This window comes from Octodon degus, unplaced genomic scaffold (assembly GCF_000260255.1).
Source record: "Octodon degus isolate 3935 unplaced genomic scaffold, OctDeg1.0 scaffold00024, whole genome shotgun sequence".
NCBI classification, from domain to species: Eukaryota; Metazoa; Chordata; class Mammalia; order Rodentia; family Octodontidae; genus Octodon; species Octodon degus.
This window is the reverse complement of record NW_004524600.1, coordinates 10,536,735-10,551,971: the sequence shown is the minus strand read 5'-3', so window position 1 is coordinate 10,551,971 and position 15,237 is coordinate 10,536,735. Positions and strand designations below refer to the sequence as shown.

The 15,237-nt window shown below is 37.9% G+C and overlaps 1 protein-coding gene across 2 annotated transcripts in view; it reads right to left on the bottom strand.

Annotated features, from left to right (window-relative positions):
• Positions 1 to 15,237, bottom strand: part of Pex7 (peroxisomal biogenesis factor 7) — an 83,261-nt gene that overhangs the window by 44,291 nt on the left and 23,733 nt on the right. For both annotated transcript variants that reach the window (XM_004628532.2, XM_023712275.1), the window contains exons 6-8: positions 10,098 to 10,204; positions 8,078 to 8,191; positions 5,419 to 5,474 (exon numbers count right to left, since the gene is read on the bottom strand). In XM_004628532.2, coding sequence (XP_004628589.1) covers positions 5,419 to 5,474; positions 8,078 to 8,191; positions 10,098 to 10,204 — 277 coding nt within the window. The remainder of the gene's footprint in view (positions 1 to 5,418; positions 5,475 to 8,077; positions 8,192 to 10,097; positions 10,205 to 15,237) is intronic.

The window sequence follows — 15,237 nt, the reverse complement described above, 5'->3', positions numbered from 1 at the left end:
AAAAAAAAAAAAAAAAATTAAACAGCTAACTGCAGAACATATATCCTAGATCTTTTTTCCTTCTGTTAAAATGATTGTTCTCACACTGAAAATATCCATCCAATCAAACTTACCGTTCTTCAGAAGATAAATTTAACTCATATCACAAGGAATGAAAATTCACTACACATATTTTTTCTGACCTTGCTAATCAGTGATCACCACACATAGGTAAGAAGAAAGTGGATCCATACAAGTCATTAGTACAATTAGTCTTATTGCCAGCATGCTCTGAGTTATGAACACACACACACACACACACACACACACACACATCCATACATTCAAAACTAAGAGTTTTTCTAATGATTTTGTTTTTTCTTCCACTGTATATTTATTTTCCTTTTTATAAAGAAGCTTTGGCCTTCTGCCATGGCAACCACAGAAGAACAGCAGCCATGGCCATCCGCTATCCCATGGCCATCGGCTTCAACAAGGGCCACAAGGTATCTAAGAATGTGAGCAAAGCAAGGCACAGCCGCTGTCGTGGATGCCTCACCAAACACCCCAAGTTCGTGCAGGACATGATCCGGGAGGTGTACAGCTTTGCTCCCTGTTAGCAGCACGCCACGGAGCTGCTCAAGGTCTCCAAGAACAAATGCACCCTCAAGTTCATCAAGAAAAGGGTGGGGATGCACGTCCACTCCAAGAGGAGCTGAACAACATGCTGGCCGCCATGAGGAAGGCAGCTGCCAAGAAGGACTTAGCCCCTCTGGAATAAAGCTTTGCAGAAAGTTAAAAACAAAACAAAAAAAGTCTTTGATAATCATATATTGGACTATACAGTTAGAGGCCTAGTTATAGGAAGGTAAGAAATAAAGAATTCAGAATTACGTAGTACAGAGGTAAACAATATAAGGTATGTTAAAGCTCTATTTCTAAAAATCATTGGGAAGCAATTTGGCTTAAGATTTTTATTCCCTGTTGGGAAAATATTCACCATTTTTTTTTAAAGGAAATTCCATCCCCAGCAAGCAGTGTGGGCAGTGGAGCGGGGGAGGAACCCTCCAACCCCGAGGCATGCTAAGCCTGCAATTTAGGCTGATGAGACTGTGGTAGCATGTGCCTGTAATCCCAGTGCTTAGGAGGCTGAAAAACAGGAGGATCACTATCAGTCCAACCTGTGTAGTGAGACCCTGTAGACCCTGTACTAACTATATATATATATAAAAAAAAGGGGTATTCAAGGTTTTAGGCTTTTCTGAATAGAGATAATATTCCTATTAATTGAGCTAACAGGTAGATTAAATAAGGAAGACCCCAAAAGGAAGGTAAGAAATAAAGAATTCAGAATTACATGATACTGTTTCAACACTCCGGTGCTTGTGTCCAGCGTACAGCTAAATGTGTTCTCAAAGAAGTCAGAGAAAGGGGTGTTGGGAATGAGCACTTAGACGGGATATGTGAAAGAGCACTAGACCAATGGAAAGTGCCCAAGCTCAAAGGACAGAAAGAGACTCCAGGACAAAGCATAAAAAGTATCAAAGAACAAGAAAAACAAGCAAAAACATTAAGTTCCAGGGAAAAGGAAGTTTCCAGAAGGAAGGTTTGACAAAGCAAGTGCTAGCGCAAGTGCTGGCAAGTGGGCTGGACTGAGGAACACAGAGGTCAGTGGTAGCTTTGATCAGAGCAGTTTCAGTGGCGAAGCCAGTGTGAGTTTAGGAGTAACAGAGACACAACTACAGGCCTACGTTTTTCTATGCTTGCAGGGGCATAACATCCCAGAGCTAAAAATTTAAAATAATTAAATTTAAAATTAACATTAATTGAAAAATTTCATATTTAGAAAGATTTTACTTCTTTGAAAACAATTTCTAGGTTACCTTTTTACTTCATAAGAATTCCTGAGTAAGCTTAATGATTGCCAGAAATCAGTCAGTCATGAGTAAGACACTCTGCCAAAGCATTTCAAAGGCAAAAGCATAAAGACTTTTTCAATATAATTCACTCTACTTGATCAGTGATTTGACCCATTTCATAGGTTCAATGATAGAGGGGAAGCCTTCCAAAGCAGACCAGCCTGGGACATTGAGGGCCCTAAAATGGCCCTGCTGAACCTCTGCTTGGGGGATGCTAAAAGCCTGGCTAAGACGGGAAGAGAAACTGAAGACAAGGTTAAAGGGAAAATAGGACCAGAGGAGATGCTGCCAGTGAAGGAAAAAGTCAAGGGTGTTGCAAGCTGACGACTAGGAAGGACCAGAGCTCATCTCATGGACAAAGTCACAAAGGCAAAGGAGCGTACAGGAGCATCCAGCCCACGGGTTTCAAACAAGGGAGAAGAGTAAAGAGGCACAGATTCAGATGAACTCACGCGCTTGGATAGAAACTGTGATTTGTGCTTGAATCCTACAATTTTTTAAAAAAGAAAATGCCTAAGGTCTTCTGCTGAAAGTGCAGGGAATGGGTTGAGAGGTAGCCTCAAGGTAAAGGTTGGGGGTGTATCTTTTGTAACCACCTTGTGGGTCCACGAGGCTAGATATTAGTACTTTGAATACAGGCATTCCTCCTTTAACAGCTGAGCTCTATTCCTGAGACTAGGTCATTAAAGGAATTGCTCACCTAATAAGGAATTGTTTATAGTATGTATATTACAATATCCAGAACAAAGAAATGGTCACAGGGGCAGGGAGATGGCTCAGTGGAATAAGAGCTTCCCTGGCAAGCTCATGGGCCTGAGTTCAATCCCCAGTTCCGCAAAAAAATAAAAATTAATTAAAGAAAAGAAATGGTCACAGGAAACTCCAAATTGATGATTTTGCTTTTTGTATAACTTATAAATGTAGTACTATAATGTATAACAGAACATAAAACTATAGTACTGTATGTAAAACCAGCAAAAATTATAGTACTGTATAAACAAGGTAACTGCACAAAAAGACACTGAGGCACTACAAACAAGATGTGTCAGCTATGGTGGTCACACCATAATCCCAGTACTTGAGAGGATGAGGCAAGAGGACTGCCATGAGTTTGAGGCCAGCCTGAGGTACACAGTGAGTTCAAGGTCAGCCTAAATTATATAGCCAGTAGTTCAGTAGTTCTGTCTCCAAAAAATAAAAAATTTTTGAGGCCCTATATTTCCTGTATTGTATCCAAAAAAAAAAAAAAAAAAAAAAAAAAGGTTGTAAGTGTAGAGAAACCCAAGCTCTAAATTATAGGGTAATAGTTTATTCAAATATATTCTTCAACCCAATATTAAAGATCTCTCATTTTTAATTCTGGTCTTAACTGTTCCACATACAGTTCTGACACTTGACTCGGAACCATACCTAAGAACCGTGACCCAAGCCATCTCCCAGTCTGCAGCGTTGTTCAGCGCTCGGGAAAGCACAAGGCCTAAATCTTACAGGTAGAAAGGGGAAAAGTAAGACTGAGTCAAGCTTTCTGAGCATGGTTTGGTACCTGTAAGATTTAGGGGTGCAGTTCATAACCAGTTGTATCAAATATAACTGAGACAAGTTTCCATCTACAAAAGTAAGACACTTTCCAACTGTCTGTTCAAGGGTACTTACACTCATAAGTAAGACAGAGTGGTCAGTGTTATGAGTTATGTCTAGGTGTGTCCCCAAAGCCTCCTGCAGTCCTAGGGTAGCTTCCAGAGTTGGTGATTAGTTCATGATCCAATGCTGGGATTATGGGTGTCAGCACTGCTAGGATTATGGGTGTGAGTGCTACACTCACAGGTAGCCTGAATGCAACCTAAGGAAGGCCGAGAGACTTTCTGGGCTGCAGCCACTGCTCCTCCCTTCTGCTCGTGCTGCTTTCAGCTGCCATGAACTGCTGCCCTCCGCTATGTGCCACTCTGCCTTGAAGCCAGCTAATCATGGACTAAAATCTCCACAAACTGTGAGCTAAATAAACCTTTCCTTCCTTAATTGTGGATGTTGGGTATTTTGTCTCTGCAATGGGAGAAAAGTAACTGGGACAGTAAGTGAGATAAAGATCACAGTTACAATTCCAAAAGAGAAAGCATGACTAGTCCCTAGGTTTCTTCCTTTACTCAGAAACGAAACACTACTATGGATTTGATTGATAAGACAGCCAAATCAGAAAGCCCAATTTAAACTGAGTATATGAAAATCAGGATAATCAAAATACCAATAACATACTTCAGTTTGTTAAGGATCCTGGCAAGCAGACACCAGAAAGTTTCCTAAAACCCAAGGACTAGATTCCATATCCAGAAATCCCTTTTAATTTCATGAGCGACACTGTATGCACAAGAAGAGTCCAAGTTCCCATCGCATCCTGCTTATCCCATCTGAGGGATCTGCCGCCTGGCCATCCTCGCCTGTACTGATGTGACAGACAAGGGAGGGAATGCGGTTTCCCCTTGTTGCTCTTGGGCTGTTTCCTTCATTCTTCCAACATTAATTCCCTCCCGATGCTATTAGCTTTTTGCTGTGATTTCTTTGTATTTACCTCCCTTTACATTCTTGTACACTGAATTATCAGTAAGCCACTGGTCTTTGAATCCACACTAACAGCTCTACCATCCAGTCAGTGGTCCAGCTCCACGGTTCCACTTTGGAAATGCGTAGGGCAGATGGAGGGAAACTGTCAAATTTTCTTTCAGTCTATCATGTTACCATTTTTTGGCTCCCAAGCTAAAAACCTCTATTCCTTACTACTTTATAAAGCCTACTTAAAAACAAAATAAGCAAAACCAAATCCGGCTACATTATACTTTTAAATTGAGGGCTAGGAGCCCAGTGTGATTATATTTCCTACTCTGTCTGCCTTCTTGTATTGGATCAGTGAAGAAAACTAAGTTAGGGCATGTAATTTCTCTCAAGCCATTGTTTTAATATGTTCCATTAATAGTACATTTTACACAAACAAAGTTATATAGTTCTCCCATATCAAATACTGACTCAGAAGTGCAGAAGGGAGAGCTGGGTAACTGACACAGTAAGGCCAATATAAATCCAAACTTCGTGGAGTGTCCTCACATAAACCAATACAGAACAAGAACAAATAAAACTACACAAGCCACGTCCTCGACATACCTGTACTTCAGATTACCTATGAAAAGAAATACAAAATAATACCAGTGAGCTGTCCCATTTGCTCTAGCTATATGCCATTGTGAACATCAAGTACAATCTAGGAAGCAAGGAATAAAACAGAAAGGAAAGGAGCCAGGGATCAGGCCTGTCACTGATCTAAAACCACCACCAGAAGAGAAAGTCCTGCCCATGAATGAAGACATAGGGGTAGATATGATGCATGGAGTGGGCTGAGAACATTAATCAAGGGAAAAGAGGATTAAAAGGCAGGAAATGTGCATATTATTAGCAAAATAAATACATTATCTTTCAGAAAAGTTACAAAGATGCAAATGGTATATCACGATAAAGTATTTTTAAACCACTATACCTTACAGTAAAATCATAGGAGCAGGACGCCAGCACTGAAGCATGAAATGGTGAAAACTTTAAAAAAAAAAAAAAAAAGTTAGTTATTGCCTGCTATCTCCTATGGCCATTCTATGAACAATACCATAAATTTAACTTTACTAAGGGATGTCACTTAAAATTATGTTTTCCAGAACCTTACATGCTCTTTTAAGTATCCATTTATAGGAAAAATACTTTTATATTCTCCGAAGAAAACCATCCCTTGAGCTTTCTAGAGCTCACTTAAGAGAGTTATTTTAAAAACACAGCTATTGGGGCTGGGGAGATGGCTCAGTGGAATAAGCGCTTCCCTGGCAAGCGTAAGAGTCTGAGTTCAATCCCTGGTTCCGCCAAAAAAAAAAAATCAAAACAGCTATTGGGGCTGGGAAGATAGCTCAGTAGAATAAGCGCTTGCCTGGCAAGCACAAGGGCCGGAGTTCAATCCCCAGTTCCACAATAAATAAATAAATAAATGGGAAGATAGCTCAGTAGAATAAGCGCTTGCCTGGCAAGCACAAGGGCCGGAGTTCAATCCCCAGTTCCACAATAAATAAATAAATAAATAAATAAATAAATAAATGCAAAACAGAACTGAGTACAACTTTAAAAAAAAAAACCACAGCTATTCTTGAAAAATTAAATACAAATTGTTATCAGCTATGTAAATATGATTCTACAAATATGAGTGATTTGAATATACAATATATAATTATACAATAATAATAGATTTTACCAATTCTATGAATATGTATCATGATTACTATCATAAGTGTCAAAAATAAACAATTTTAAAAATAATTTTCATGTTACCTGTATATTACACCTAAAGAAAAATATTACCATGAACAAAAACTGGAAATTTAAAGCAAGTAACATCTTTACTATAAGGAATAGTCTATACTTTAATATAAGTAAAGTCTATACTGTATAGACTCCCCCTTGCAATTATATTTGTTTGGTATTTGTCTTAACACATTTTTTTGTGTGTGTGGTGCCAGCGTTTGAACTCAGGGCCATGAGCACGCTAGGCAAGTATCACTAAGGCATGCCAGCAGGCCATCAGATAGATAGATAGATAGATAGATAGATCTATCTTTGTCATTTGCATTTTCACTGTCTCATCCTATTTTATTCTCAGAACTACTCTAAAACATTTAGAAAATATTTTTTAATTCCTAAAAACTTATACACATAAAATTGTGATTAAAAAATAAAGCAAGCTGGGGATATAACTCAGTGGTAGAATACTTGCCTAGCATGTGTAAGATTGTTCAGTTCCCAGCACTGCTAGCTAAATATGCATATACATACATGCATACATACATAACAAAACAGGATACTGTGTCTCCTATGCGGTCTTGTAGCCAAATTTAAAATGTTAATTTAATCAAAATGAGGCATTTTGTATCTGTGTATTCAAAGTGGTTAGGATAGATATATAGTTACATTCTCTTAATGAATAGAGGAATTTGTTCTAATGGTGTTTGTAAATAGGATATCATGTCCGCATCTTGTACAGCAGTTAACCACTAGGAAGAATGTATGCAATATGTTAATTATTGAAACCGTCCTACCAGTTTGGTTTGAAACTGTCTTATTGCTATTTGTTTCTCAATAAAATTATGGAAAAACAAAGAAATCAATCTGACATGAAAAAAATAAATTTTTAAAAAGGTAAGAAAAAAAGACTAACAAAAATTTAAAGTTTCTTGAAAGCAAGTGGTAATATTCAATCATATGTCCAATTTTATATAACTATCTGCTAATTTGAGCAACAGGTTTGACAATAAAATAGATAATATATCAACATCGTCAATCAGCTACTTTTATTTCGAAAAATCTGTAACATACGTATTGTTGTATGTTACCCTGCTTCCATCCTTGTTTCTGATTTTTCTTCTTGCTTTTGTTTTTACTCTTCAAAATAAAAAATAAAATTTAAAAATAAATAAAAATAAAAATTAGGAATTTTTAAAATAAGAATAATATAATTGTCTTGCTGAAACACCAATAAGGTACATTTTCACCTTTAAAGTAAAAACTGGAAATTATAACTGGGAGATGTGACTTAATTAATAAAATGTTTTCCACAGTGATTTCAGAGGACCTGTCTAAATAAAAGCTAGGAAACTGACCTAAATCACTCCACAACCCAGGCAAATTTCTTGAGAGTAGCACAAAAAAGTTAGACACCCTCTGCTGTTTACAGAGTGGATAACTTTCTCCACCTGACACATTTGGGAACATTCATGTAAGTCATCATACGAAAGAAGAGAAAGAATTAATTACCCCTCTACACCAGTTTAAACACAGCAAAGAGACTTTCCATTGATGGAAAATTATAAAAAATATGATACTAAAAATAGACTATTCTAGTTAAAGAATGTTAGGAGTAGTAACTGAAGATGACAGCATAAGAACCATCCTATTTAACCTAAAGTACTAAATGTCTACATTGTCCTAATTCATTCAATAATTATTCAAATATTTTATCTAATGTTTTATATTTATTATTATAAAACATACACAGTCAATAACCCTAACCTCTAAATACCAAACACCCTTTTATACATGCTTCACTGATTATACTTAAATTTCAATATTTATGGTATGAATAAAAAGAAAAGACAAAAACTTACTTTCACTCTCCTAATAGCATAGGTGTGACCAAGAAGTTCAAACACTGGTTGTCGTACGTTTCTCAAGTCCCATCCTCTCAAGCTACAATCAACTGCTCCCGTCACTAGCAAATTCTGAGAACAATTCAGAGGAACATTAAGCTATGCTCTCTTTGTCATTAAGCAAAACTAAGCCTTTTCAACTAGAAATAAAATCTACTTTCTGGTAATTATTTGAGAAGTCATTCTTGAGAAGTTGTATGACAAGTATAGAAAGGAAACAAAACAAACATTGACCAAAATTAATCTAACTTGAGAGGAAAGAAACTCAATATGCTTTGTGTATTTGATGGAATACTGCAGAGAGAAAAAAGACATAATCCTAAATAGTACTGTGACTTGTTCAACTTACCTTTAGCAGTAGGAATAAGTATACATGAGATTAAAATATATGACAAATGGGCCACCTTTCTTTTTAAAACATTTTCAACATGCTCTGAGATCTTACCAGGCATTCAAGAAAAAGAAGCCTGCTAGTGGAGGACTATTTAAAAAAGCAAAGGGCATAAATTAAATTTTTATATTTTTCTAAATCATTGTTCCCAACTCTCTAGGCCCCATCTTAATACACTATTTGATCAGACCAAAGAATCTATGGAAATAATGTTGATTTTATAGCTAATAGTCAGGTTTTACAAATTTTGCTATTTAGAACCTGAGGTGGACCCTTGAGTTTCTGGCTGAATAGACCAAGTATTGGGTCCACACTCACATCAACACGAGCAGCAACTCATTATCTGAATATGTTAGGCTTTACTAAGTGCATTAAGGAAAAATTTCAGTGATTTAAAAACAAAACTTTTAGGGCTGGTAAGATAGCTCAGCAGACTAAGTGCCTGCTTAGGCAAGCACAGGGACTGAGGGACTGGGGTTCAATCCCCAGCACTACATACTGTGCCAGCCCTGGCCCTGGGTACACTAAGCTGGCCATCAAGACTGGGCATGGTGGCACATGTCTGTAATCCCAGCACTGGGGAGGCTGAGACAGGAGGATCACTATGAGTCCAAGCTGCAAAGTGAGACCCTGTACAACCATAATCAAATACCTCACAGGATCTTTTTATAATTCAAAGTATAGACATATAGGCCAAAATTTAATTTTTCTATACAGAAATTCATTTGTGATGGAAGAGATTGAAAGTCATTTGCATTGATGTTTTTGTTTAGATCAAGTATTATTTGAGTCTGTATTTTATTTTGTTTATTTTCATTTAAAGAATTTTGCCAATATAGTGTTATCTTAATTTTCATTAATTATTCTAAAAAGTAAGGTACGCATTTTACCTAGTTTTCACTTTCACTTTCAAGATACCACCTGAAGCATGTAAGTATTTAACACATACTTAATCCATTCCTATCTCTAATTCATATGTTTGTATGATTAACTGAAGGTTTGCAAAGTTACACACAGACACTGCTAAATTACAGAAGCATGAAAATTAGGCTTAAAAAGGAAGCTAAAACGAAGTATTTTTAAAAACTGTCAAGTTAAGGGGCCGGGGAGATGGCTCAGTGGAATAAGTGCTTCCCTGGCAAGTGCAAGGGTCTGAGTTCAATCCCTGGTTCAGGAAAAAAAAAAAAAAAAAAAAAAGCCTGTCAAGTTAAAAGTCAAGTAACAAATAGTTCAGCAGCCTGCCTAGCAAAGTAAAAAAGAAATTAGAGCAAAAGTAGATAAAGTGGCAGGGTCAAGAGCAATCAAGAAAAGATATTATATAAACAGTAAAACAGGTCCCCAAAACAAACAAGTAAGGCTGCACTGCTGAACTTTCGAGAATTTCTGTTTCCTATTTTGCCTGTTTCATGAGCACTTAAATCCAATTAATGCTAATGTAGGTCAGTCACAATCATTAGTTAGAAATGAAAGAGACTCAATTTAACTTAATGGGCCAGGAACACCACCAAAGTCCACATAAACAAAGATAAATAAAATCCTGAACATTTCAACATTGCCGGCTGCACAAAATGGGTCCGCGCAATGTACCTCGTTGTATTTACACCAATCACAACTCAAAATTTCCGCCTGATGTGCTGGAACCACAATTCTGACTCCTGCGGACTTCAGATCCCAAATTCTCAGAGTTTGGTCACCTGGTAAAAAAGGAAAACACTATGACTTCCCAAGAAACCACGCAGATGCTCAATAACCTAATGAGCTCATAATAATAAACCAAGTAGAAGTACTTTCACTATTAAAGATACTGCCATCTTTAGTGTGTGTGTGTGTGTGTGTGTGTGTGTGTGTGTGTGTTGGTGTGTGTGTGCATGTGCGCGCAGGCATGCATGTGCATGCACTTGTATATGTGTATACAAAGAGTCCATCAGAAAAATGTATACACACGTTAGCAGTTCACTGTACACACAAATGTCTAGAAACTCATGGCCAGCAATCAGAGCATCTCTTGTAATTATAGAGGCCAAAGGAAACACGTATAAAACTTCTATCTCAATAAATGTACTATTAAAATATTTATACAAGTTTTTCCTTTCCTATGTATACATTTTTTGGCTCTCTCTCTCTCTCTCTCTTTCTCCAACACATACCCACACACACCTTTTTTCATCTTTTTTAAGCCATAATTTTAAGAACTACTAAAAATGAAGGACTTCTAGGTGCAATGGTGGTATCCACCTATAATCCCAACTCCTCAGGAGGGTGAGGTGGTATATTTAGAAGTCATTCCTGTTTCCCCTAACAATAACATGAATAACAGCTAATATTTATTGAGTGCTTCCTATGTGAAAGCTACTATTCTAATCATTTTATACACATTAATTATTTTATAAAAACATGACAATAATTATACGAAACAGTACTAACTGCTATAGTACTCTGTAAATGAGGAAACTGAGGCATATGGAAATGAAATCACTCACCCCAGGATACTAAGCAATGGAACAAGAACCAGAACCAGAATCCACAGTCTCAGTTCCCAGCACTATATAACTATATTAGGCTGCCTCCTATGTTGGCAGGGGCCTAATGCCAGTCAATGCTTGCTGACTCTTGAGAAATTACTCTTTTTCTATGTTACTTTTTCTATAATTAGACAGAAAATTTTTTCTCTTTCTTTTACCTATGCACACAGAGAATACCTGGTCAGATTTTGCTATCACCATTTTAGAAACCAAATCTCACTAAAAGCTACGATGTCAAAATTTCTATCATACTTACAGGCCGATTTCTCCCCAACCTCCTGCAGAGAGACTATCACAATCATGAGTTTGGTATGCTTTGGTCTGTGTTTTTGTAACAGTACTTCTGTTATACTTTTATGGATCATAAATATGTACTACTGCTTTGTGTAAGGGTTTTTCTTTTTTAATTTAAAAACATCATCCTGGTACTTTATAAAAGGCTGAAAAGCACTTTGATAGATAAAAGTAACTAATATTTTGGGATCTAAGGACAGTAGGGATGAAAGGAATGATGAGTTTGAATGTACCAAATGGAAATAGTTCGGAATTGGTACAGGTTGGAGCTTCAAATATCTTCAGGGGCCCTAAAAACACGCACTATCTCTGGTGAGCCACCAGTCAGCCAGATTTGTTTCAGAATCCCAAACAGCTCTGATCAATGATCCTTCATGACTTTCCCTCGGCTTCAGTGTCTACAGCCAAGTAACATGATGGCTAATGTCTGGTCTGCCAGCAACACCCTTTTAGCAGGAGCATATGTCCTCTTTACCAAGAAATTCAAAAAGGACCCACAGCTCATCACAGACTCAGATCACACCCAGTTGGTCCAAAGGCAACTATTTGGGATTTTTCAGAATTATCACTGAAAAAATGTCAATCCCTCGCATACCGAATTTACTAGTTATAACACTCAGGAGCCTCTGGCACCACATGTCACATGGTGGGGAAAGGGCCAGCCTGCAGTCAAGTCACCAGCCAGGGACTAATCCAGATGAGAAACCCAGAATGTGGCTCGGGAAAGGTAATCATTCCTTCTCTTGCCAGAGCATGCCTTTCATGTCACAATAACCACATGCTCTCACTTGCCAGCAAAGGGGATGCTTACTCTTATGCTATTCTTCCCAATCTGCTATCTTTAAAAAGGCCAAGCCCCAGAGAAGCACATTTGATTCAGCAGGAGACTTCCATTAAAACACACGAAATGCTAAAGTGATGCTCAAGAGCTAAGAACCGGTATCTAATACTAGGTCTGAAACTGTAAAGTGAGCCACAGCTATGATTACAGAGCGCTGCCTGAAAGCCAATGAACTCGAGCTCACCTCGTAAGCACCCTATCTGGGCATGTAAATCAATACAAAGCACCAACACATCACAGTGAGTGTGTATTAGGAGATTAAGTTATTTTAGCACTGATATGGATCAATCACCAAATACAGTGTTGAGCAAAAGAAAGCGGACACAAAGTATAAAACAGCAATGGTAACCTATGCTATTAGAAAGGAGCCAGGTGACGCCAGTAGGCAGGTAATAGCGTGAAGAACAGGAGGGGGTCCTGGGGTACATCTGTTTCGCTACCCTGGAAATTCATCACGTTGCACAGTTAAGGAAACACATGGTTTTGTGTATGTGTAAAAGATTAAACAACACAACAGAGGTTGGATGGAAGGTTATTCTATTTCTCTGACATAGTATTTTGGTTCTGCAACATGACATTTAAGCAACAAATTTTTAAAAGCTATATCTTACATCATTCCCTCCTGCAATTAACTCAAGTGACACAAAAATGTGATGACTATTCTTCAGGAACTAAGAATTCCAGTTCTTGGACAGCCATTCCTATTGTACAGGTTTGGTACTTTGCCCTCATCTTTCTGGTTCCCAGGTAAGAGAGAAATCTTTTAGCCAAATGGTATAATGACTCACTCAACTCTCTCAGACATTAGGACATCTGTATTTTTTTCCCTTTAAATCACATCTTCTAAATAACTGGCCTTTCCTTGTCAGCCAGACATTTATCAGGGCTCTCTGATAGTACCACAGGCCCACCTGAATTACCAGCTTTTCTTATCAGCTGCAGACCTGCAACCGGCAGAACCAGCAGAATAGGAAGTTCTGGCTGTTGTTATATCTGATTTCAAACTGCAGCAAGAGGAAGTTGGGTAAGAACAATGAGTATAAACAGCCTAAAACTGTGAAGTGAACTGCGTGCCAAAAGGGTACTTCTGGGCCTAAATAATTTAATTGAAATGCCAGATGCCTATCAGATGTAATATGACTTTCTTATACCATAGCAGAATGAAGTTTATTTTAACTACCGGCTGGACCCCACACATTCAGGCATGGCTATGACTTATGCAATTATATGGAGTCTGTAATAGAAGTAATTTAGTTTTCACAGTTCAAAAGAAAGTTTACTTCATATTAATCTTCTTTATATAAAATGTTTGAATATTATTCCTTTCTGTCTTATATAATTTAGAACTATGAATTCTGTACTAGAACAACTATTATACATTAGACAAAATAGAGTGTCCTACAGGAACCCTGCTAGAGAAATGATACCTAGATCTATTTACCTAGAAAGTCCTCCCTTCTTGGTCTTAACTAATAAGAAGTTTGGTTCTAGATTTGTAAATACAGTACTGTAAGCCCTTAAGTTGACTACTTCTTGGAGTAGCCTAAATACTATATTGTCATATATGTATTATCTTAAAATATATGTTGTTAGAAGTTATATAATTAACTATATGTACATGGCAAGGTTAGACATAAAAATACATCTTGATTTTCCATCATAAAAACTACCATCCAAAACAAAAAACAAACAAACAAAAAAGCTACCATCAAAACCAAATACTTTACAGCAACATTGGGTTCTACAACCATAAGCTTTGCAGTTCAAATTATTTTTATGTAAAGATCATGTTATGTTTTATAGCAAGACCTTATCTGTAAGCAAGAAGATAAAGCAAGTCATTTTCAGAGACTACTATAACTCACAAAATAGAAAAAAAACTAAAGAGTGCCCAAACTAAGAAACTACTTATTCTTCGATTTTAACACTGAAATCACTCTGGGTTTTACAAAAGAGGGATGAATATATCCCTACCAAAACACACATGGAATTCTTTCTATCCGCTGTACTAAAACACTAATTCGGCATCTCACACAGAGCTATTCCACAGACTAGCATAGTGCTTCTCAAATCAGGCTCATCATGTGACTCACGTGACTCAGCTGTACTTTAAAAACATGCTTCCCTAGAGGCGTTGTTTCAGCAGGACTAAGATGGGTCCAGAGTTCTGCTGCTGTTTAAGTTCGACCAATGACTCTGATGACTGGCAGGTTTTTGAATCACTGGGCCAGCATGTTATCGCAACATGTACATTCCACATTCAGTCTAGAGCAAGCTACTTACTGTAAGCCTTGTTCTCAGACTTGGTGTTCAGATCAGCGCTATTCATTCTGCAGCGCGTGTGCAACCCGAAGACCGTGCTGACACTCCTTAGCAGTGTGCTGCCTCTCCGCATCCCACCCCTTTGCCTCCTACCTCGCCTCTCCTCACACTAACTTGTTCAGAAACTGGCAGCTCACCTATTCTTTCCTGAGGGAAGTGTCCCCGATCAGCCAGCCCTGGCAAGCTCAAGGATCACAGTTGTGTTTTCAGAGTTCTGAGCACTCATGTTATAAAAAGTGGTGGCATTTTGCAAGCCCTCACTCTGGGTCACAGTGTCCTCTGTGTACCTTAATTCAGTCATGGCCAAAACCCCATGGTGTGGATATTATCACTCCGATACAAAAACAAATGGAGCAACAGAGGTTAAAGAGCAAGTCTCGCAGCAGTGTAGAGAGTAGGGATTTGATGTGCGGCCCCAGGGCCCACATTCCTAACCATGGTGCTGCAGTACTGCTCCTTCAAAGAACTGTCCAGCCCTTGTCATTGTGAGCTTCTGGCATTTTCTTACATGTCTTTCTCCCTGGGTTACAGGCACTAGGAGGGCAGAAACTGTCTTCTTCCACACTGAAAAGCCAGTCCCCAGCAAATGATGAGCATTCAGTAAACACCTAACAAACAAGCAGACAATGTCTCTCTCAATGAACAAAAGGAACTTAGGTATGTTTTCAAAATTCTAATAAGATAGCTACTCCTCTATTTTACGTAACAACAGTAAAAATATTTTAATGTTTGGCTGTGAAATGCACTG